The sequence below is a fragment of the Primulina tabacum genome, chromosome 7 (genome assembly GCF_025594145.1).
Source record: "Primulina tabacum isolate GXHZ01 chromosome 7, ASM2559414v2, whole genome shotgun sequence".
Taxonomy (NCBI): Eukaryota; Viridiplantae; Streptophyta; class Magnoliopsida; order Lamiales; family Gesneriaceae; genus Primulina; species Primulina tabacum.
In genome coordinates this window covers 39,525,290-39,547,749 of record NC_134556.1, presented here as the reverse complement: position 1 = coordinate 39,547,749, position 22,460 = coordinate 39,525,290, and the positions used below count along the sequence as shown (strand labels likewise).

The window sequence follows — 22,460 nt, the reverse complement described above, 5'->3', positions numbered from 1 at the left end:
ACACTTTCACCACGAAAGTCGAGAGTGGCATTTCATGCAGCACCAAACTTACAACAGTAAATTTGTCTAAATGAACAAATGGAACACAGTAAGGCCAAAAAGACAAACGTCACTCTACCACAATCTGTACGTCTCAATACTCCGTCGGCACGGTTATAAAATAAAGGAATCATGATACAGCCACCTGTGGGTTGGGGTTTGGCATGCCGCATGAGCTAGAACCCCTCTGCCCTGACACCCCGCCGATTGTCTCTTCCTCGGCTCAGGTATATATCAGCCTGATATTCTTTAGGAGGTGCCCTAACTGGAGATCGGCTTCTTTCTCTTACAAGAGTACCCCAGCCACGGGTAGGAAGTAGGGGCGGTTCTGGAGACGGAGACAGCACTCTCCTTCCATAATCTCCACTTCTCTCGTTCAAGAAATCATCCCTACCACGATCTCTGCGGTCCCATTCTAGCAGCATTGATGGTCTATCGTACTTGTATCTATCATTATAATCATCTTCGGGAAAATCTCGCCTCTCACTTCGAAATGGATGAGGATCGAGGTATCTGGCTTCATTTCTGGGTGATGGTCTAGCAGCTCCAAAATCTCTAGGATCATGCCTCGGCCAACCACGGGTAGGGGACTTGTAGCTGCTATTCATGATGCGTCCTGGAGAATGATTTGGAGGACCAGGAAAACCTTGCCTGGGAGGAAATGGGGGGCCAGGATATCCCCTCCTGGGACTGACAGGTTGTGCATAGCGGGACCTGTTGCAGTTGTTACAATAATCTCGCCTCGCGAAATTCAAATTTTTGCACCTGAGAAAGGGTATAAACTATGTCACGCATTGAAACAGGTGGTGCTCACATGATTTAAGAACATCATCATAGCAATATTTAAAGTTTAAACTCTGGGATGCGATAAATTCCTTGCTGCAATTCCGTTGATCGATACTGCATTTCAAAGCCTGGTTTTGTGCTGCCTTCTGTGGTTCATTTGACATGATTACAAAACCGTGGAATACAAATCCTGCTGAATTGCATCCCCCGATTAACAGAGGTGACAAAAAGTATTAGAAGCAATACCCTACATTTGTGTGGATCGCAGACGTAGCTTGCCGCTTGGAAAGGGAGATAAGAGATAAAAAGTATTTTTTTACTCCAAAGCCCAATTCAGTCTAAAATTAAATACCAACACCATCAAGAACTTAGTAACATGATCTAAAATTTACATAATTGTGAAAAAAAACCACACCAAATGTCAGTAAACTAGGACTTTGGAGGGAATGCTAAAAAGGATTTGAGGGGTACACGTAAGTCATAATTAACTACTTCCAATATACAACAATAAACAGGTTCATATTCCATAACCATGACATGAAGACGCAGACTATGTTGACATGGTCATCCAAGTGAAGAAGAGTACAGTAAAGTAAAATGCCATACAAGTGGCAAACTAAGTTGCAGTTCTTATTACTCAGTCACTTAACAAGCACCAAGGCAAGATAAGATGAGGTGCACAAAAGATCAAGTCAAAAACCACGAGCGAAGATGGATAAAAGTATGGTACTCACAAAGGATCTGAGCAAATCCAATCCCCTTCTCTTGGCCGCACATTTGGATTATTTCTTGACAAACCTTCAACTCTGAATGGACCAGGCCGATGTCCAGACCTGTCATAGCCTCTACCAGCAAACCTGCCACCATCCCTCACGCGGCCATATGGGGGTGAGGACTCTCGATATCTACTAGGATTTCTACGTGGTGCACCAGTGGAGCGTTCAAAACCTGGACTATAGCTACGATGTGCACCCCTACGATGCAGAGGAGAAACAGAACTTGCTCGCATTCTATAACCTGAAAAAAGCAAGTGAAGCCCAAATACATAAGCACCCAATTATATAAGTAGAGGCACCAAGAATTGTGTCCAATGCAAGCCAATTTTGGAAACCCCGGATATAACAAGCACAAATTTCAATCGCGTCAACAAGCAGTCTCCTTTGTTGAAGCATCTGCTTGTCAGAATGAAATAAGACAGTAGGGAACAGAAGTGTAAAACTGCCCTTGATATACCTTCTCAACTCTATGGATGATAGACAAGTAAAGAAAACTGAAAAATACAAGGAACTTGACATGGACTTAACCACACCTCAGAAGACCAGTATCAGATCTATGAGAACGAATGGATTAATTACTAAAATTTACATTGTCAACCACTACACATCAGACAATGGCCCCGTCCATTAATAATAACTTATCTGGTACTTAGGTGATGCACTATCCAATACAAACACAAACTCCTTTCATGCTTCCATGTGCATACAGAAACCTCCCAGTGCACATCCCAACACCACCTCTGAAAACCTTCCAGATATCTTATTCCGGAGAAACAAAGTTAAAAACAATTACGGAATGCACGATCAATAAGACCATAAATCAATCAGATGAACAACATCCCACCACAATTTACTAGCCAAATGATAAACAGAATCCACCAAGTACCACCCATCCATAGTTCAAAGCTGCGAAATCAGAACTTAGGGACTCACTCCTGCTTTGCTGTGCAATTTCATCCCCTAGCCCTCATAAGCAACAGAGTACCCCAATGTACCAGCAACCCAACTTTCAAATGCACTGTTATGTTAACCATTAATCCTAACACCATGCAGCACATCTCCCCAGACAGTCTACATTAACAAGTCGTGGCAGTATTGCACCTAAAACCCTCTCTAGATGAGTTCAATTGCGGAAGATCAACATCTCAATTGATCGAACGAGCCCGAGCACATACATCACAACCATCCAAACTTCAAAACAGGACATAACCATGATGGCACATTGCTTTGATGCCAATAGTTAAAAGTCATATATATCTACCCAGGCACGTATATGAACCATCCTAAACATTAAAAAACCAAACCATAATCCAACATTTCACTTGCGCCGAAAATTCCTTTCATCAAAACCCAAATTCCTGCATGGCAGTATTCACAGCTGTAGAGAACCATGGAAGAACTCATTCGCCAGTCAACATTTCAAAAGTGAAAATTCTTGAAACAGTACACAAGGCAGTTGTAGAGTGTTTAAAGCTGTGCCACAGTATTATAAACACCAGTCAATCACATTAAGAAAATGTCAGCCCAAGGCAATGAGCAATCAAAGTACTATGGAATATGTTCATAATAAGAGCATGAATAGAAGGATAAAACCAGCCGTGGAAAAGGTCTCACGTCATCAATAACATGTGAATCAGTAATATCAAAGTATCATATCAAGTAATTCCTATCTATTTCAAAACTTACAGGAAACTTATCTTTCCCAAATAAGTAATACAGAACTGAATGTATTTGGTACCATGACATCAAACCTCATTTGCTAATTTATCAAAAATAATCTTCAAAAGAAGCTATTCTTGATCTTCGTTTTTGAATCAAGGAAAAATTAATTATATCTCAAATCATGCAAGAAGTCTTATATTTGAAGGATTATTAATAATCAGGGGATACCAAGCAACCATGGCTAAATTACATCAAGGCTGTATGATAGGAAGGTTAACTAAAGGCAATTCAATTTCTTTAATTAGAATCTATTAAAACAAAATACTTTAGTTGGACTTATAGGGAGATTGAAAATATTAAAATCTAATATCTTTATAATGAGTCAATGACCCTGACACTCACTTAAAAAAGACCTCATATCAATGAAAAGATTGAAGTTAATAGATTGAGGCCGCAGTTTGTATTTTCCAAAAAGCAATTATTATCCAGCATATTACAACATGGAGCTTCAGGACAAGAATGAAAAACTATCTCAAATTCAAAATACATCAAAGTATACATTGGCTCTTTTCTAAGTGTCAGATATTAAGAATTAATGCACCTCACTTCAATGAAGTATAAATCTTGCTTTGAGTCCTGGCTCTAAGGAATGTGTGCACCTTGTGCCTATTATAACTGTGTAATATACATATAAAATGAAAGCTGCCATAGGCACGAGGACACAAAAAACCATGCAAGTTAAATACCATTTGTGATATAAATATCACTAGCCGCACTCGTTTCTACTTTTCTAGGCACACTTCTCCTTCCAGCTGACATAGTGGTTTATTGGGGTTGAAGGACTTGGCGCTGTCTTAGACTGGGTCAATCAATTACTTATCCTAGACATATGAAGAATTGGATTCGAGATACTGGGTTAAATTTTCGTATCCATTGCGTGATCAAGAAGGATTCCAACATCTAGGTATTTTTCTTAGTCCCTTCGAGGAAGCCCAAAAGGTAATATTGTTTCTTTTGCTTTCCGCCCAGATTTCAATAGTTTAACAATTTTAAAAGATGCTAATAGATATGGTTCAACTAAGACAAATAGTCTTAGATCCAATACACAAGGATGAACTAGTTGATCGACGTTAGATCAACGTTAAATACAAAAATCCCAAATTATCGAAGAGGAAAAACAAATAAAAATCACAAAGGTTAGGCTCCATGAGATAATCCAACAAATAAAACAGTAAATGTTAAAATCTTCCCACAAATAAATCACAACGTAAAGGATAGAGGCAAACCACGATAACCAGAACGAGAGTTTCGAGGCAGGTCGCGACGAACCTCTCCAGGCTCGTAATCGCTCCCAGCACCACCGACACCAACGCCGCCTTCGCTGCCGGCGGGACGTACGACAAGGCTGCTCAACTGCGGCTGGTGCGGCGTCGTTTTGTCCTTCACCCGGGAACCCATCTCCCTCTAGGTTTTGCGTCAGCGTAGTATAAAAACAAAATCAATACAAGCAAACGTGTCGACCAAAACAAGGTCGTATGCAGGCCCCTAATGCCTTGTTTGGTTGTCATGAAAGAGAAACTAATTTTCTGAAATACGTACAATCAGAATATTTAAAATATATGTGTTTATAAATATTATTTCTACATTGAAATTTGAATCTCAGTTTATATTCATTAAATTAAATTACACTTGTGCTTCCATCTTACTAGTCAATTTCATACGAATTTTGTATTCGATTCGATCAACTAGAAAATATTATTTATTATATCAAATATATTATTTTTTATTATAAATATAAATCGATCGATCGTTCACAGGAGACCAATTATTAAATTATATGTCTTTTTGATTTTAGTAGCAAAATAAATAATTGAAATTTGAATCTCATTTTATATCCATTAAATTTTTTGATATTTTTTGTTTCTTATTCCTTGATTTTGTTTAGGTTTCTACTCAGTTTAATTCAAATTCACAATCTTTTGCTCTAAATTTTTTTTGTCTAATTCAAAATTATTTTTTGCATTCATTTACAATTCACTATACACCATCGAACTTATGGTAAACACTTATGTGAGACGGTCTCACCGATCGTATTTTGTGAGACGGATCTTTTATTTGGGTCATCCATGAAAAATATTATTTTTTATGCTAAGAGTATTACCTTTTATTGTGAATATCGGTAAAGATTCGTGAGATCGTCTCACAAAAAATTTACTCCAAAATTATTTTACAAATATTTCAAGTATTTTGATATCTTATTAAACGTCTAATATTATAATTACTTATTTACCCAAAAAATCAAACTTTGAAAAAATTTGGAGTAGTCTTTTTATAGCGCACTGAATCGGCTGTGTTGTCGGTTAGTCGTGTCTTCTTATGTAACTGTGGTGAAGTAGTATTCCACCTGTCGCATGTCAACACGACACCGATATGCACAGCAGCAATTGGGATGTTTTGAGTAAACTTTGGTACAGTTTCCCTCAGCAGCAACTTCAAGTACTATCGCGTCTGGAATTTTTTCGGTTGACGCTCTGGAAAAATTGCAAGGGATCAAACAGTGACCTTGCTTTCTCAACAGTTTTGATGTGTTTGGGTTGAATTTTAACGGCGTTAGTATACAGAAAGCTAGGATCTGATTTGGAGTAAGAGAGTCTGTATTTGTAAGGTTATGGAATTCAATTTCTGTGACACTCTGGATTGAAGTAGTTTTAATTCCTGGGAAACTTGCTTGAGTCCGAGAGCGGCGATATCCGGTGACATGGAAGATAATTCAGGTGAACTTTCTTCGCTGATTTTATCATTTTTCTCCTTGGTTTCAGATCCCACGAGAGAGGGCAATCTCGTAGACAATCCCCGCCAAAATATGAAGTCAAAGAATATACATATATATATATTCTTTTTCAAATTTGTAATTATCTAACACTTACACACCCTCATGGTCAAATGTAAGAAATAATACAAAACTGAGGCATGTATGCAATGTTAGAATTTATTGGATCCAGAATGCTCAAGCATCAGAAACTTGCTACAAACTCAGGATAAGCCATTGCTACTCGGCTCACGAAAACTGAATTGAGAAGCCATTGTCAGTAGTGATGAACGTTGAGGAGCCAAAATCATCAAAATCTGAATCTGAATCAAAATCCTTGAAGTCGTTCCATTCAACTGACAGGTCCTCATCCTGATTCCCTTGTTTCAAAGGGATCCTTAAATCAGACAATGGCACAGGTAAAGGTTCTTCATTTAGATAACTGTCATGAAGTAATTCCATGGCAGTTGCTCTGCTTAGAGGATCAAAACACAACAGTTTTTTTACCAGAAGAATTTCATCAGGAGATCGAATACGCATCGAAGATTCAAGACCAATCGGCTTCTCTACTTTCCCAAATGAAATTATTTTGTAATCGGGAAGTTCCCCACAACCAGGCCAAACTTCTTCCGATACGTTGCCTAAAACCCTAAAAATTTTACCCAGCTGGTCCATATCAGAAATTCCCGGAAAAAGTGGTTCCAAAGTCAAAAGCTCTGAAAAAATACATCCAACGGACCAGAGATCAATCTCTAGCCCATAATTTGTTGATCCATAAAGTAGCTCGGGTGCTCTAAACCACCGAGTTCCAACACAAGATGTAAGGGAGCCATTCCAATCCTCGCCATCATCCTCGGCTTCGTAAGAATAAGAATACTGGGAAGGATCTTCAATATCACTGGTGGCGCATGTGGCAAGACAAGAAGCAGCTCCATCATGGGACACACTGTCTTTATCAATATCACCTGGAGCGTGTTTAACTCTTATCTCATCTGGCTCCGCATCACATTCTTCAACATTCACTGTTTTATGCTCATGTACCAACTGACCACCTGGTACAGGAACAATTTCTGTTGGTTGAGATACAGTTTCTTGAAATGATTGTGGCTGCTCGTGAGATTGAATATGTCCATCGTCAGCAGCAAATCCAGGAGCAAGAAGTATCCTCGCCTGCGCAGAGATAAAAAAGATGAAATAGTACCCGAGGAATTTAAATACCATCGACAAAGTGAATCCACAGATAGAGCAGAAGCTCGAGAACATGGTACTTCTGATATTTCTGTCAAACAAAAATCGAGAATGTAAAAGTATAAAGGGCCACTCTGCCAGCCATGCCTTCAATTACGCACTTCTGGATAATGTTTCAAAATACAGAACATATATTTAAAGTAAGCCTATGTATTCAATTGGGTAAACTTCACAACAATATTTTATACCCTGAACATGTTTGATATATCCGAAGCCAGAGTATACACCATACACCTTGTCCTAAAATTTGGAAGTGACCGGACATGCTAGTCACAACAACTAACCACAAGCCAACAGAATTTTATACGACACATACAACAATTCTCAACAACTGATTCCTGATTTGAAAGAGATTCAACCATTAGACCCGAAAATGACGACTAGAAAAAAGAGGTTCAGGAATTACGCCATATTTTTTGACAGAACTCCTGTATAGCCTCATAAAAAGAAAAAAAGCTAAAACAGAAACACTACTTGATTTTAAGCATTTAAATACATGCCAATTTCTTTACCGTCTCTCTAGCAGATTCACTGGTCAATACTTCGTCAAAAACATGAGATTATGAGAACAAACCTCTCTCATTCTCCCCAAGGAAGCTTCTACATTAGCGATTGTGGCTTGAGCTTATTCACATGGCTCCAGACAAGTTTCTCAGATAGACGTACTATTAAATTACGTAAAGATTAAAAAATATATGTATTATGGCCTAAAAGCCAGTGTATCGACCTATATGTCAAGCTCTTGCACAAATCAAAAGGTAAAAAAAATACGGCCACATACTTCTCAAATAGAAATATCTGTAAACATAATTCTAGGAACCAAAAACAGTACACCTGAAAATTTTGCGACTGAGTATATTAACACGTACAAGACACGATAGTGTCAGCAAAATCCACAAAAGGCACAGACACAACAAAAGGAAAAAGCAGAAAGGAGAAAAGAGGAGCAACATTGATCATACCTGACCAAAATCCGCAATCTTGAGAACCCCCTCATCAGAAATCACCAAATTAGAAGGCTTCAGATCCCTGTGAACAACACAATTGCGGTGACACGCGTCGACTCCTTGTAGAATCTGAACCATCCATCGCTTCACCTCCCCGACACCGATCCCATACTCCCACTCCTTCTTTGCGGCCTTAATCACGGCCCCCAAATCAGTGGGTAAATACTCGAGCACCAAAACCGCATCTTCGTCGTCGCTCCAGAAGTATTCTTGCAAAACGACTATATTGGGGCAATTCTGGAGTGTCTGAAGGGCCTCTATCTCGCGAAAAGCGGACTGGTAATCATGCACTTCCTTGAGTGCGACGGTGATTGAATCAGAACGGCGGCGGGCTTTGTAGACGTCGGAATATGCACCGGATCCCACGCGCTCCAATATCTCGTACTTAGAGGTGATTTCACGCCTGGTGTGAATGCTCCAGCTCTTCGATTGAGGCGGGGAATCCTCCATTCTGCTCATCACCGGTTCAATGTGATCTGTGATTTTGTGAGAAAGAAGAGAGACAGTCTTAGATCGTTACGGGCCCAAACACATCACGAATCTGGCCCATCACTGACGGCCCAAAAGTATGGTTATGTGAATATCATCATTCGTTCATGAAAAATAAATAAAAATCAAATCACAGTCTCGATTTTATTTCTTATTTATTTTTATATTGTATTACACTTACAGTTTAAAATTAATTTAGCTAAATATATATTATATCATGTAATAAATATTTTTCAAAAAAAAAAATCTAAAAAATATATTGCCATCAAAACATAGGACATGTCCATTCTTATATGTTCCTGTAATAAATATTTACTTGTAGAAGGTTAATTTTGAAACATAATAACTAGTGTATGTTAGATAATTGCACGGACTTATATAAATTTAACAAACACAACACAAAATAATTTGAGCTTAATTTGTAGTTTAAATATATAGAAAATAAAATCCGACCTAGAAAAACTCGATATTGTTAAATACTAACTTACTACATAATTTATCGCTTTGTTACCCATATAATCTCTCCGTCCCAAATTTTATATTTTATCCTTGTTTAATGAGTGGGTCTTATGTTAGGACCGTCTCACGGATCTTAATCTGTGAGACGGATCAACCCTACCCATATTCACAATAAAAAATAATATTCTTAGCATAAAAGGTAATATTTTTTCATGGATGACCCAAATAAGATATCCGTCTCACAGATACGACCCGTGAGACCGTCTCACACAAGTTTTTGCCTTGTTTAATTCATTTATTTTTCAAAACTTAGTTAATATATATTACTAAACAACATAAAAGCTAATTAAATTTAGATATATATATATATATATATATATATATAAAAGCAGATTTTTTGTCAAAAATAGTAATTTTTTGCCAAAATGTAATTTCTAAAAAAAAGAAAGATGTATCATGAATATTAAAATATGTGTATTGCAATAAATGATAATTTTATTTATTGTTTGCATTGATTATATCAATTCATTTAGTTCAAATTTGAATTCAATTCATTTTTATATTAATTCAAATATAATTTATGTATTATATGTCTTTTATTATTATTTTTTCAAAATGAAACTAAACTCTATTAAAAACATAAATTACATTAAAACTTTTACATTGATTATATCAATCAATTTAATTTATGATATGATTTGAAAAAAAAGTATTTCTCATTAGTTTTATTAAATTTGATTTAAAAATATTTATTTATAACATGTTAAAAAATAATAATATATATAGTTTCTAAGAAATTAAATAATTAAATATGTATTTAGGTTGGTGGTCGACATTAATATTTTAAACACGATAAGAAACATGTTATTGCTTAGGATAATACAATTAATCGACATACATTTATATTTAAGAAATTTTTTCAAAATTAGCGGAAAAATAGTTTCTTATTTTAATTTTTTATAATTATATTATTTTTTACAATTTAAATATCTATTTTTTTTATAATAATTAATTTTTAATAATATCATTCGGTGCATCGCACGGGTTAAATACTAGTATGAGTAAAATGGGTGAAGTTTTCTGGTTCAATCCTATTCTTCGCAAAAATACCCACGTGTCAAAATTTTGACAATTAAAAAATAAATTAATTAAAGTATGGAATCTAAATCGCACGGGAAACCGTTGCGAATCTAAGGATGGTCAACTTTCACGTCTCTATCATGACGTAGATGTGTAGGGAAATTCCACGGGTACAGCAAAAAGAGTGATGAACCAACGGTGTATGTTGAGCTTGTTTATGCATCCGTATTAATCTTCAGATTTCGATTTTCCTGTTCACAAAATCTTGGTTGATCCAGAGCCGCAACTCCAACGGAATCAAACACCTTACTTGTTCTCTCTGTTATTTTAATGAGAGGCGCAGAGTGTTGATCGTTGTGATTTTCGTGTTTTTATTCGAATTCCATCTCGCCGATTTTCCTTCAAGGTACGATCGAGCTTCTTTCATTCACTTGTGTTTGCTTGAACGCCAAGCTTCTATTTGCTCGTGTAATTTGAATTATTATTATTATTAAGAATATAAATATGAAAAGGGTTTCCAAAAATAAACCTTTTTTATTCGCTGTAACGAAAATTATTTTATACTATGATGGAAAAAATGTTAACTAATACTTGAAAAGCCCTGGGTTGTGTTTGGTGAGATTTCTTTATGTGATTCAGAGGGGCCTTTTTAACTTTCTTCGGTATGTTGGGTTATTTATGATCCTATCATTGCTCAAAGGTATTATTGGTTGCTCGATATGATCCCACTTGTAGTACTTGATGATAGAACTATCAGTGGCACTTTGGTATTTGTTTAATTAGTGGATGCTGTTGCTCCTTTTGATATGCTTATTGATTCTTTGACATAAAATCTTGTTTGATGTGTGAAATTGCCATCTTCTCGTGTTTTAGTCTCGAATGTCCCAGTATATGAATAGTTTATAATTATATTTTTTGTCCTAGTGCATTCTGGAAACAATATGCATGTATCTAGAATAATTGTACAAACAACATTGCATGGACAACAGATAGTCAACGGTGATTTAATATTGTTGATATGATTCTTAAAATTATCAAGTAAAAATTGGTTACAAATGTAATCTTTCATTTGCTTGAACATCAGGCACAATAGTCATTCACATGCTAATGTTTCTTTTACACTTTTTTATTTGGTCGTTAGTTTTTTTGGGCGTGTAGCATTTTGATTCTTGTGGTACGAACTTACTTTTTTAATGAATTAGCTGACACGATCAAGTTGTTATAATCATTATATTGTCTTTGTTATGTGAATTTGAAAAGTTGAATACCAATGTGAAAAAAATTATGTACTTTTCTATATGTTTCCCTTTTTTCCCCACTAACTTGAAGGTCGAATAAATTCTTCTAAAAATTGAGCTTGTCCGTGTCCTTGTAACTTTGTTTAGTCTTGTTTGCTGGCATCAGAATCATCTGATAATGATTTTCCTTGTAGAACCGGTTTGCATCTTATATGTTGTTTTTTCTAACATTTGTGATAGATTACTGATATGTAATATTGCAAGTATATTACTATACGATTGACTGTTTTTTTCTGCTAGAATCAAGCCTATATGATTTTTTCCTCACTCTGTTGCTCGAGTTTTCTATTTCAGTAGAATAAGAAAGGATCATGGATCAAAAGAATCCTAAATTTGAGCCTAGAAGAAGTGCTTCCTTTGATCTTGTAAGAGCTGTCAGTTTTCCGAGGCGCTTGTCATTGAGTCAATCATTTCATTTTCATCCTTCGATAGATGTGGACAGTGACAGTGAGGCAGTATCAGAGGTGGGGGATATTGGTGATAGGGCATTTCACAGCAACAGAGGCATTGAAAGTGACAGGAATCGCTTATCTCTAGATATCTGGTCAGAAAATGGAACTGTGGTTCCTATTCAAGACGAAAAACTTTTGCAGCCTTCTGGGTTCATATGTCGTGACCCTACTAATTTGAATTATTCTTCACCCGTATCTCCATTAGCTCTAGATATCGTATCCCCACTGTCGAAGGAATCATTCATTCAATCTGAAGATAAATACGAAGTTAGTTTATTTGTCTTCTCCGTTATTTTTTGCTTCATGGTTCAGTTGGACTAGGAAGAAGCTCTCTATGTTTGTAATATTTAGCTTATAGATTGAGCTTTCAAATAGAATTTTCATCCACTGCTTTTCCTTTGCACCGAATTTTTGTAGGATGACAAGAGACCGTTGCCTCGGTTGTTGGAGTACATCTCATGTCTGCTATCTCTTGCTGTCTTTGGAATTCTTGGGGTATTATGCTAATTTCTTAAATTTTGATTCCCTAGATACTATCAATGAAGCACAATATTTGGAACACGTAACTGGAAAATATTTGGGTATTATGGTTTAAAGTCAAACATGAAAATAGTTGTAAATTTATTTCAATATTAATTTAAGTTTCTAGATAATATCATAGTGGATGTGTCGAAATAGTTTCGTCAGACTTGAATGAGATCGAAGACAAGCCTTGCAGAAGATTTCAAATGGTTTTCTGAGATTTGAATTTTATTTATATAACTGATATTCACTATAGAAAATGTCTTTTTTTAATATGAAATCGTGGCCTTATTATATGGATGCTCTCATTTGACAAAAAGTGATTGGTGAGGCACTCTAAAACCAAACTGCTAGAATTTGTCTTCAGTAAGAAAGCTTACTGTGCATGCAAATTGCTGATGTTCATTCCAAGCGTTCAGTCATTTTTTAAAGAGGTTTCTGGTCTCATCATATAATGTAGCAGGTAATAAACCAATTTTATATCTTGAGCTTCTGCAGTGAAATTTTTATCGATATACTTGAATTATAAGCAACCATATATTAAAACGTGACGCATGAATAGTTGACAGGACACATGACGTCTGGTTCATACCTAACTGATCCATTTTAATACATGTCCTCAGCAATATGTTTGTCGGGAACAAAACATCCATGCTGAATTAATAGTGGAGATAGAAAAAAATGATTAAATAGCTGTTATGTTAGCTGCATAAACCTTATCTTTTCTTTCATAATATTTTTGGGCAGGTTCTAGCTAGATACTGTCTTCAAAAACTTTTTGGACCACAGGTAGTTGGTGCTACTAGTGATCAGAGCTACATGTACCCAGATCTTCCCTCAAACATGGTTCATTCTTTGTCTCTCTCTCAGTTCAATCATGTTTGTGTTTGTATACCGAGGACTTATGATAACTCTCTTGATTTTTAATTTCACCATCTTGTAGAGAATATCTTAGCCTTCTCTTAATATACTCGATTATATTGTAGTTTGAAATTTTTAAAGCATAACTTATGATGCGCCTTTTTTTTATTTGTATACTTTCACTTTCGGAACTTGAAAACTGTTGAATAATCTAAACGAAGTGAAACTGGAACATTTAGATGTTCTTTAGTCATATTTGCCCATCATTTAAATTGATTGCGCATGCTTTCTGTTGTCTATGTCTGTTTTATCGATGATTGCTTGGTAATAAGTACCTTTTCAGCTTGGTTCGTTCTTGATGGGCTGGTTTGGTGTTGTATTCAAAGCAAGTATTTCCAAAGTTTCAGATCAACTAGCAATTGGGTTGACAACAGGCTTTCTAGGAAGTTTAACAACATTTAGTGGTTGGAATCAAAAGATGCTTGACCTTAGTGTCAATGGTGAATGGGTCTTTGCTGTGCTTGGGATTCTTATAGGTAAAAGAGTGGGTTTCTTGATGGAAAAATTCTGGAATTTTTCATCTTGTTGCAGGTAATATTAACAGAAAATCAGAAATATCAGTGTTTGAATCTTGACAGGCTTGCTCCTCGTAGCTGGTTCAATTGCTTTCGGCATTGAGACTGCCAAAGGGTTCGGATGGCTTTGCAGATATACAAATGTTAACCACTTCTTTCGAATCTCATTCATGCATAAGTGCCTGTACTTCTAACAGGTCTCAGTGTCTCTGGACATTTACGATGACGCTGGTGTTGATCCTAGGCCTGCTATGGGGTGTGTTTGGAAGTTTGGAGAAGAAAGAGTTTGATTCAGGTGGAAGTGACGCTCAACTGTTCTTAGCTTGCATTGTTGGACCTTTTGGTGTCTGGATCAGGTGGTGGTTAGCTCGTTTCAATGGTCGTGGTCTAGGTAAAAACGGCACATTAAAATGGATTCCCTTTGGGACCCTTGCTGCAAATGTTCTTGCAGCCTGTATAATGGCCGCATTGGCCACACTCAAGAAAGTGGTAAGAATCCTTTCAAACTATTTCGGTGTTCTCTTGCTTTCCAGTATACTCTAGTTTGTACACAAATGCAATGGGAACGCAATGCATTTCATCACAGGTAAAAACCGCAACCTTTAACACTGCAGCAACAGGCATCCAATTTGGGCTACTCGGTTGTCTGAGTACAGTTTCAACCTTCATTGCTGAATTTCATGCAATGAGACAAAGCAAGCATGTGTGGAGGTCTTATGCGTACGCCGCACTTACATTTCTCATTTCCTTTGTGTTGGGGACTCTAATATATCTGGTTCCTGTCTGGACCAAGGGATATAACTAGAGACAAGATGACCAGACTTGGTTAGCTTTTTATGCTCGAGTTACCGGAATTCTGTGATGCAACTGTGGACTGGCTGCTGGTGGTTAGCTATTGATTTGACTATATCATTCAGCAGTTAGTACTTAAGGGCGGCCTCCCAATGTGAACCTATTCTGGTTATTGATCATCATATACCATTGAAAAAGTTCGTGCTTATGCTAACTGGTGCGCCTGCCACTGCTTTAACTGCATTGGAATTTCTTGAAGATATCGACTATGATCTGCCAGGTGACACTTGACTTTTTTGCCTTGGGAGAACCGTCAAAGTTTGTAACATGGGCTAAGAAATTTGGTGAAGTTCTAAATTTAATACTTTAAAGCCCCCCAAAAAAACTATTCTGAGATCTCTGCGATTCTTGTTGCTCTCCGATTCTTTCATTTATTGCACACATTTGGTTAGTTCGACCCAACCCCTAGGCTGATCAATGGGAAAAAAACGTCATTTTTCAAGTGATGCAGTACATTAACCACTTGAAAATACACGTGATCTCTTACCACCATCGAATCAACTCTTGGCTATTATCCAAAGAACAGAGTCAAATAAATCAATTTATGGGCAAGATGTTATGGTCAATGATTCAAGATTCCTTATTTGGCCCATCTTCTGTCCGTTGTTCATGGATCATGAAAAGACAGTATTTGAAAAACAATGAGAGCTATTATATAAAACGGAAGATTTTATGACCGTGTATAATGTATCAATAATTAAATACAGCATAAAATTAAATGTAAGATTTCATGACCAGATATTATTAATTTGATAATATTTAACATAACTAACTATGAGAGATAGATCTCTTTATATATTATTATTGGTCAACTTTAGAAAGGCGCGTCTTTATGGATCATAATTGAAGACAACCACTGACATACATATATACATATAATAAATTTTCTCATCCCTAGATTTCTTGTAAATCATACATACGTTAAACATATAAAAATAAAAGGCGAACTGAAATAAATCATATTAGATTTTGATCGGACAACCCATAATTCATTAACCTTAGACATTCACAAAAAAGACTTGGATTTCAGCCTATTAAAGCGCACAAGGCATCTCGATACAACATTTTCTTAATATTACATCGCTCGAATTCCAACATCATACAGGTTCAGAGGTTTCTAGAGAACTGGCTTCCCCCCTTCAGCAACAACTTAAGCTTGAGCGCATTAAGTTGCAAGCAAGTTCGCCACTTTCCTAAGCATCACAGCCACAACAGATGATACCCCTTCTGCAGAAAACAAACGAGAGATTTAAAGAACAATTGGTCGAACGAGACTGAACTTGTGTAGACACGCAATATTTTTACTGTAACACAACCAAATATCACATAACTAACAATTCTGATTCAGAAAATCGAAACTGATGCTTACACAATCGAGCAACCACTATTCCTGTGCCGTCTCTTCCTTGGCATTTCCTTTCTCCGAGGAGGTTGAAGCACAACCTTAATCGCGGTATCAAATACGGCTTTCACATTCTGGCAAACACATCAAGAATATTAGCTTTCAAGCAAGAAATCTTTTGGCCATCTGACTATTTGTACAATGAATAACGACCCCAAATTGTTTTTTGCAATGTTAGCTAACCTGCTGAGTCTTTGAGCTGCATTCTATGTAAGCCGCAGCACCAATTTGCTTCCTCAGTTCTTCCCCCTGCAAATTGACCATTTTAGAAATTATAATGCCGATTGGGAAACGAGAAAAACAGATAAGAAGAAAGCAAGAAAAGGCATACTTGGGCAGTTGTAATGATATTAGATCCCATGTGATCAGCTAGATATCCTCTGTCTTCACGAAGATCTGTAGTAGAAACAAAAACCAAGTTCAGATTATATGCTGGGAAGCGAAAATTAACCTTCTATGGACAATTTTTTTTAGTAGTGAGGTAATCAACGGTTACAATGTTTACAAGAAACAATCTTTGGTCCTTCATTACATATTGTAAATTCAAGGCTTACCAAACTTAGTTCCAACAAGTACAATTGGAACGTTTGGTGCGAATCGACGAAGTTCAGGCATCCACTATAATGAGAATCAAAACAAAATGTCATCAATCAATCAAGAAAAATGAAGACGAAACACGCCAGATCATTCTTTTATAATGAGATATAAGTACAAACAAGTTTGTTTTCGAAATGAGTTAATCAAACTTCCTTTAATTGATAGTTAAAAAGAAAGTAGTATTCCACTTTATAACGTGGATAAGAAAAAGTTGAAAAGGAAAATACAGCACGGCCAAAATGGTAGACGAATAATTCACAACAGTAATAAAATCATTTACCTTCTTGAGGACATTTTCATAGCTGGCCTTACTGATTAAAGAGAAAGCTAACACAAATATGTCAGCACCTCTATAACTCAGTGGCCTCAGCCTGCTATAATCTTCTTGACCTTTAATGTAAAGAAACCAAAAACAAATAAAATCATTACACTTGGAATAAACTAAAAACAGGACAAATTCAAAACATTCAAATTATACAAATAATTTCCTCAGAATCTCGCATTTGCTACGGGAAAACAATACCTGCAGTATCCCACAGCCCTAAGTTGACAATGCTGCCATCTACAGCCACATTAGCACTAAAATTGTCAAACACTGTTGGAATATAATCCTGTCACAAAAGGAAGATTAAGATTAGTGTGCGTGAGTGAGAGAGGGTATAGGACTGAAGTGAACAGAGTAAAAAAAACCACCACAAAGAAATTAGCAAACCCAAAAAAAGTAACAGGAAACAGCATTTGAGACAAAAGACGTGGTATTATAACCTTAAACATATTAAAACCAACACAGCTTAAACGATGCAGAGTTAAGAAACTAATTAACTACAATCCATTGCTCAAAAAAAATTATTTACGAAAATGGCAAATTAGCGAATGCTTCGAAAAAATCAAATCTTTACAGAGAGAAGAACAAGAAAATAAAAAAACAAGACAAAAGCTGGGAAACGGTGAAAGAAAAAACCAACAGTAGGAAACTTGTTGCTAGTGTAACATATGAGCATGCAAGTCTTCCCCACAGCCCCATCTCCCACTGTGACACATTTGATAAACTTTGAGGCACTCATTCTCCTTGAATTTTGAGCTTCCACAATGTAGCCCTTTCGCTACAAAAACTCAAATTTCAGAGCAAACCAAGTTTCAAAAATAAAATAAAAAGGGATTCTTGAAGCAAAGATGGACAGAAAGAAAAAAGAGTAACTCAAAGAGAAGTATATTTTTTTTAAATAAAAGAAGGGGACAAGAGAAAGAGGTGGATATAGAAAGAGATGCCCCTATTGCAAACTTTGTAGTTCCAAGAAATTACATTAAAAAACAAAGAGACAGTGTGCGCAGTGTGTGTGTGATAGAGAGAAAGAGAGAGACTGACATTTTTTGAATAATAACAGCTCAATAAATTTTAAAATCCAAGGGGATTTTGTTTTCAAATGTAGAAAGGGACCCAGTTTTTGAACGGCCCTGAGTGCTCTTTGGGTTTAACGTTGAAATGAATTGAACAGTTGGTAGACATCTTTTTATTCCATGTTTGTCTCCAGCTATGGCAGATCTTTGATGTCCTTTGGTATTAAATATCCTGTCCTTTTTTATTCAAAAACTGCAACCGCATGTTTATTTGGTTTAGTTGTTTACTTATATACAAATTTATATTTGAAGTTCTTAACAAAAATTACTGGGACGTTGAGTTGTTTTTCGGTGTGATCCCATGTGATGTTTAAGTCAGAGACCAAGAAGATACAGTAAAAAAAAAAGTAATTGAAGAAAAAAGGTATGCAAATCAATCAACTAAAGACAATTATGGGTATTTACAGGTGCAAATGAGAAAAATTACTTTATATAGACATGACTATGATAAGAGAACTTTATTCGTTTTGCTTGAATATTAACACTAATCTGATATCTGAGTGTGGAGATTATTTTCCTAATTAAATTGGATTTGATGGATTTATATTCGAATAAGTAAATATGATCATGATTTTATCGAGATTTGACGAGTATTCTCATGGACGTGTTGGTTTATGGCCAGCTGAAAGGTTCTTGGCGAAGAGATCATGTCAGCGTGAAGGGCTCTGGCACCTGACCACAGGAGGTAATTTGATCGAGTAAGGAAGATCGAGTATCGTGGGATATCTATAAAAATAAAAATACGATCAATATATTTTGGTAAGATCTACAAATTTGTTATATTTTTGAAGATTCGAAGACCAACTAATAATAATCTGAAATAAACAAAAGTAAAGTTAAAAACCCGAGACATCAAATTGGATTGTCAAGTCATAGCAATTTGGAGAAAAAAGTTTTGATAAAACATGGTTCAATTATTATTTTATTTTTTTGTTTTTTAAAGAAAACAATTTTTGTTTTTTTAAATGTGGGCTGAAGTGACATTTGCAGAGATTTTGGTCGTAAAAGTTGAGAAAACGAGGCCCACTATTAATGGACTAGATTACTAAGCAATTAATTAAGCCAATTACTTGATTATTTTAATTGAGATTAATATGTAACATTTCACAGTAAGTAGACTTGAAATTGTATGTCAAATAAATACATGAGTAGCTCTCTTGTAAGACGATCTCACGAATCTTTATATGTGAGACGTGTCAACTTAATACTCTTAGTATAAAAAGTAACATTTTTCATTGATGACCCGTGAGACCGTCTCACAAAATACGACATTTGAGACCGTCTCACACAAGTTTTTGCCTAAATATATATTGTACATAATTTCTTTGTTGCATTCATTGACTTCAAAAATTAATTGATCACGCTTCATTTGAACTAGTGATGATGAGAGAAATGTTATAACTTGTACGAGACGGTCTCACGTGTCATATTTTCTGAGACGGATCTCTTATTTGGGTTTTTCACGAAAAAATATTATTTTTTATTCTAAGAGTATTACTTTCTATTGTGAATATCGGTAGGGTTGACTCGTTTCACATATAAAGATCCGTGAAACGTCAATTTATCTAAAAACTCGGAAATAATATTTATTTTTAATATATTTCAAACATTTGATCCTTGCAATTACTTAAAAATATTTTAATGTTTGATATTGCCACCTGACATGACAAGTTTATAATATCCGTTGGTGAAAATAAAGCAAAAAATTAATGTTGTTTGAATATTAATAATGGAAATCTAATACTTTGTTTGATATAAAATAGACTCTGCAACTATTACTTTAATACAACCCAAAAATATGTTAGGCTCGAGACTTGGAAATTTTCGGCAAATTATGCCACTTCGGTGGAATTACTTTAAATTTTTTTTTTTAAAAAAGGCAAGAAACATGATATTTTTTTAAAAAATGTGACAAAAATTGGGTGTCAACTAATAAGAGCACGAAAAAAATTGATAATCAAATGTCGGAGTGGCTAAAAAATATAACCAACCACTAACAGACTAAAAAATGACTTTGGAGCCAAGTAAAACACAAAATGAGCAAAATTCTCATTTACTAGTATATTGTACTCCAACATCCCACAGAAGATAAGTCTAGAAACAAAAGAGAATATTAGAGGTATACAGGGTTATCGGAAGGAAAAAATGGAAACCCAAGCGACTTGCAGGCAATTACAGAGCCTTGAGTATGTCTTCAGCGCTAGAAACGGTGAACTCCCCACCGGACTCGACATTAGCAATGGTAACTTTGAGGTCCTCCACCAATAGGGCAAATCTCCTTGACCTGATTCCAAGTCCTTTCTCGGAGAGGTCAAGTTCAAGGCCAAGTGAAGTGGTGTATTTCCCGGAGCCATCAGCAAGAAACTTGACATGCTTGTTGTCGGGGTAAGTCTTCGCCCATGCCTTCATGACAAATGGGTCGTTCACTGTAAATAAGAGTCACGATGCACGGTAAACTTCCAAGTCACAATTATTTTCAAATTCTTTCCCAAAATTTCATTTTCACTGCACTTTCATGTTTCCCCAATTCAATCATATAATTTTAAATCTAAATCTGATAATTAGCACATACATAATACTATAAACTTTAAAAGAATGTAAAACTCTACAGTTTAAATATTTCAACACATAATATGTGCTGACAACTACATCAATGCAACCAAAACAAACACATGTTTCCCTGTTCACTTCCCACATAGACAATTTTGGGGTTTTTCAACAAAAAATTGCATTCATAGTTGAACGTAAATGTTTGTGATTCTGCCAGCCGTGTAGGCAGTATAACGGATTTTATTTTTTGACTAACCAACGTGTGAATCACCATTGTATCCTGGCAAAAATAAAAATAATGACCTTTTCATTGAACCAATCTTTCTGACCTGTTTGCTAACAACCGCTTTAGAGGAATGATCACTACAGTGCAATTTTTGGTTAAAACTTAAAAGACATTTATCTTTTGGGATACATTTCAAGAGATTATTACAGAAAACACAAATGAACTTCTTGAGTTCATATTTGGATTGAAGACAACCACTGACAAATTCAACATGTTCGTTCAAACAAATAAATATATATATATACCAACCATAAAGGAACTATTGATGCTTATTATAATCAAAGAATTTTGGGATCATCAATATCAAGTAAATTTCAAAGGACATGTAACAAATAAATAAAAGGGTAAATCTTTCAAGCAAGCAACAAATAAATAAAAGGGTAAATCGGCCCTCAACTAAATAATCCCTTGAGGGATATAATGGTAAAAATCAAATATCACATTGATCAATCTCAAGTACTCAATTGAGTGTCCGATAACGTAAAAACAATTTCAAATTCGACGCCCAATCCCTGCGGAATTTAAACCACCGATAACAGAAAAATCCTAATCCTAACTAGGAAAAAACAGAATCATGTATCAATTAGATGTAAATTTCGACACACCACAATTCTGGCTAAAAATCGAAGAAAAAATACTATTAAAACACAACTGGGAACTAAACATACCGCTGATGCACAGGATTTCGTCAACACCCTTTGATTTCAGCTCATCTGATTTCTCAATGAAACCAGGCACATGCTTCATGCTGCAACCATTTAGCTCCAAAATCACAAAGAGTCCACAAATAAAAGGGGGGGGGGGGGGGGGGCGCTCAATATACATCGGGCAGGCGCTAGGGATTACCTGCAAGTAGGGGTGAAAGCACCAGGAACGGCGAAGATAACGACCTTCTTACCAACGGCGAGGGAGTGAATCGACACGCTCTGGAGCTGATCCTCTTCGTCGAAGTACGACAGTGTTCCGTCGGGGATGACGTCACCAACTGCAATAGATGCCATTGATTCACGGCTGCTGCTATGATCTCGAAGCTTCGTCTGCGATATAGTCCGATTGGTTGCGTCGCTTAGCCTGGACTGGATTTCTACCTCAAATATATAGGGGAAGATACGAACGTGCCCGTGGACGCCAAATGAAATTTCTCAGATGGGCTTGATAGAGTTTTGGCGTCCGCCCTTGTCGTAACGGCATCTATAAAATATAAAATAAAAAATAATCAAATCAAAGGATACCATTAACGTGAGTCGAACAAGGCAACAACAATCCATTTTATAATCGATTGACTGACCCAAACCAAGGATGATTTTGTCAA

The 22,460-nt window shown here is 36.0% G+C and overlaps 5 protein-coding genes across 6 annotated transcripts; 1 reads left to right on the top strand and 4 right to left on the bottom strand.

Annotated features, from left to right (window-relative positions):
* Positions 1 to 4: 4 nt before the first annotated feature.
* LOC142551976 (uncharacterized) lies at positions 5 to 4,810 on the bottom strand. Of its 2 annotated transcripts, none has more exons than XM_075661529.1 (3): positions 4,550 to 4,810; positions 1,560 to 1,842; positions 5 to 804 (listed from the first exon to the last, which is right to left on the bottom strand). In XM_075661529.1, the coding sequence occupies exons 1-3, from the start codon at positions 4,719 to 4,721 to the stop codon at positions 216 to 218; spliced, it is 1,044 nt and encodes a 347-aa protein (XP_075517644.1). In that variant the 5' UTR covers positions 4,722 to 4,810; the 3' UTR covers positions 5 to 215. The 2 variants fall into 2 exon arrangements, with proteins under 2 accessions (XP_075517644.1, XP_075517645.1); XM_075661530.1 differs by having other exon boundaries at positions 1,560 to 3,074; positions 4,550 to 4,777.
* Positions 4,811 to 6,161: 1,351 nt separating this feature from the next.
* Positions 6,162 to 8,822, bottom strand: LOC142551975 (cyclin-dependent kinase F-1-like). Its single transcript, XM_075661528.1, has 2 exons — positions 8,283 to 8,822; positions 6,162 to 7,242 (listed from the first exon to the last, which is right to left on the bottom strand). The coding sequence occupies exons 1-2, from the start codon at positions 8,784 to 8,786 to the stop codon at positions 6,322 to 6,324; spliced, it is 1,425 nt and encodes a 474-aa protein (XP_075517643.1). The 5' UTR covers positions 8,787 to 8,822; the 3' UTR covers positions 6,162 to 6,321.
* Positions 8,823 to 10,471: 1,649 nt separating this feature from the next.
* LOC142551974 (uncharacterized) lies at positions 10,472 to 15,262 on the top strand. Its single transcript, XM_075661527.1, is given in 8 exon segments — positions 10,472 to 10,761; positions 11,948 to 12,372; positions 12,523 to 12,600; positions 13,375 to 13,473; positions 13,832 to 14,024; positions 14,127 to 14,197; positions 14,199 to 14,552; positions 14,650 to 15,262. Coding segments are annotated over 7 exon segments (1,422 nt in total). The 5' UTR covers positions 10,472 to 10,761; positions 11,948 to 11,964; the 3' UTR covers positions 14,869 to 15,262.
* A 591-nt stretch (positions 15,263 to 15,853) lies between these two features.
* LOC142551973 (rac-like GTP-binding protein ARAC7) lies at positions 15,854 to 18,572 on the bottom strand. Its single transcript, XM_075661526.1, has 8 exons — positions 17,880 to 18,572; positions 17,438 to 17,525; positions 17,195 to 17,304; positions 16,872 to 16,935; positions 16,649 to 16,713; positions 16,501 to 16,566; positions 16,285 to 16,391; positions 15,854 to 16,142 (listed from the first exon to the last, which is right to left on the bottom strand). The coding sequence occupies exons 1-8, from the start codon at positions 17,976 to 17,978 to the stop codon at positions 16,109 to 16,111; spliced, it is 633 nt and encodes a 210-aa protein (XP_075517641.1). The 5' UTR covers positions 17,979 to 18,572; the 3' UTR covers positions 15,854 to 16,108.
* A 1,765-nt stretch (positions 18,573 to 20,337) lies between these two features.
* Positions 20,338 to 22,280, bottom strand: LOC142551972 (peroxiredoxin-2B). Its single transcript, XM_075661525.1, has 3 exons — positions 21,995 to 22,280; positions 21,817 to 21,896; positions 20,338 to 20,738 (listed from the first exon to the last, which is right to left on the bottom strand). Exons 1-3 carry the CDS (start codon positions 22,147 to 22,149, stop codon positions 20,485 to 20,487), a joined length of 489 nt encoding a protein of 162 aa, XP_075517640.1. The 5' UTR covers positions 22,150 to 22,280; the 3' UTR covers positions 20,338 to 20,484.
* Between the last annotated feature and the right edge of the window lie 180 nt (positions 22,281 to 22,460).

Coding starts and splice junctions, on each gene's coding strand:
- LOC142551976 (XM_075661529.1), bottom strand. CDS start 4,721: ATGGGTTCCCGGGTGAAGGACAAAACGACGCCGCACCAGCCGCAGTTG. Junction 1,843..4,549: donor CTCTCGTTCTGGTTATCGTG/GTTTGCCTCTAT, acceptor TGCTTTTTTCAG/GTTATAGAATGCGAGCAAGT. Junction 805..1,559: donor TGGATTTGCTCAGATCCTTT/GTGAGTACCATA, acceptor ACCCTTTCTCAG/GTGCAAAAATTTGAATTTCG.
- LOC142551975 (XM_075661528.1), bottom strand. CDS start 8,786: ATGAGCAGAATGGAGGATTCCCCGCCTCAATCGAAGAGCTGGAGCATT. Junction 7,243..8,282: donor AGATTGCGGATTTTGGTCAG/GTATGATCAATG, acceptor ATCTCTGCGCAG/GCGAGGATACTTCTTGCTCC.
- LOC142551973 (XM_075661526.1), bottom strand. CDS start 17,978: ATGAGTGCCTCAAAGTTTATCAAATGTGTCACAGTGGGAGATGGGGCT. Junction 16,392..16,500: donor GCAGCTCAAAGACTCAGCAG/GTTAGCTAACAT, acceptor TGTGTTTGCCAG/AATGTGAAAGCCGTATTTGA. Junction 16,143..16,284: donor AATAGTGGTTGCTCGATTGT/GTAAGCATCAGT, acceptor TGTTTTCTGCAG/AAGGGGTATCATCTGTTGTG.
- LOC142551972 (XM_075661525.1), bottom strand. CDS start 22,149: ATGGCATCTATTGCAGTTGGTGACGTCATCCCCGACGGAACACTGTCG. Junction 21,897..21,994: donor GCTTTCACCCCTACTTGCAG/GTAATCCCTAGC, acceptor AAATGGTTGCAG/CATGAAGCATGTGCCTGGTT. Junction 20,739..21,816: donor CGAAATCCTGTGCATCAGCG/GTATGTTTAGTT, acceptor TCTTATTTACAG/TGAACGACCCATTTGTCATG.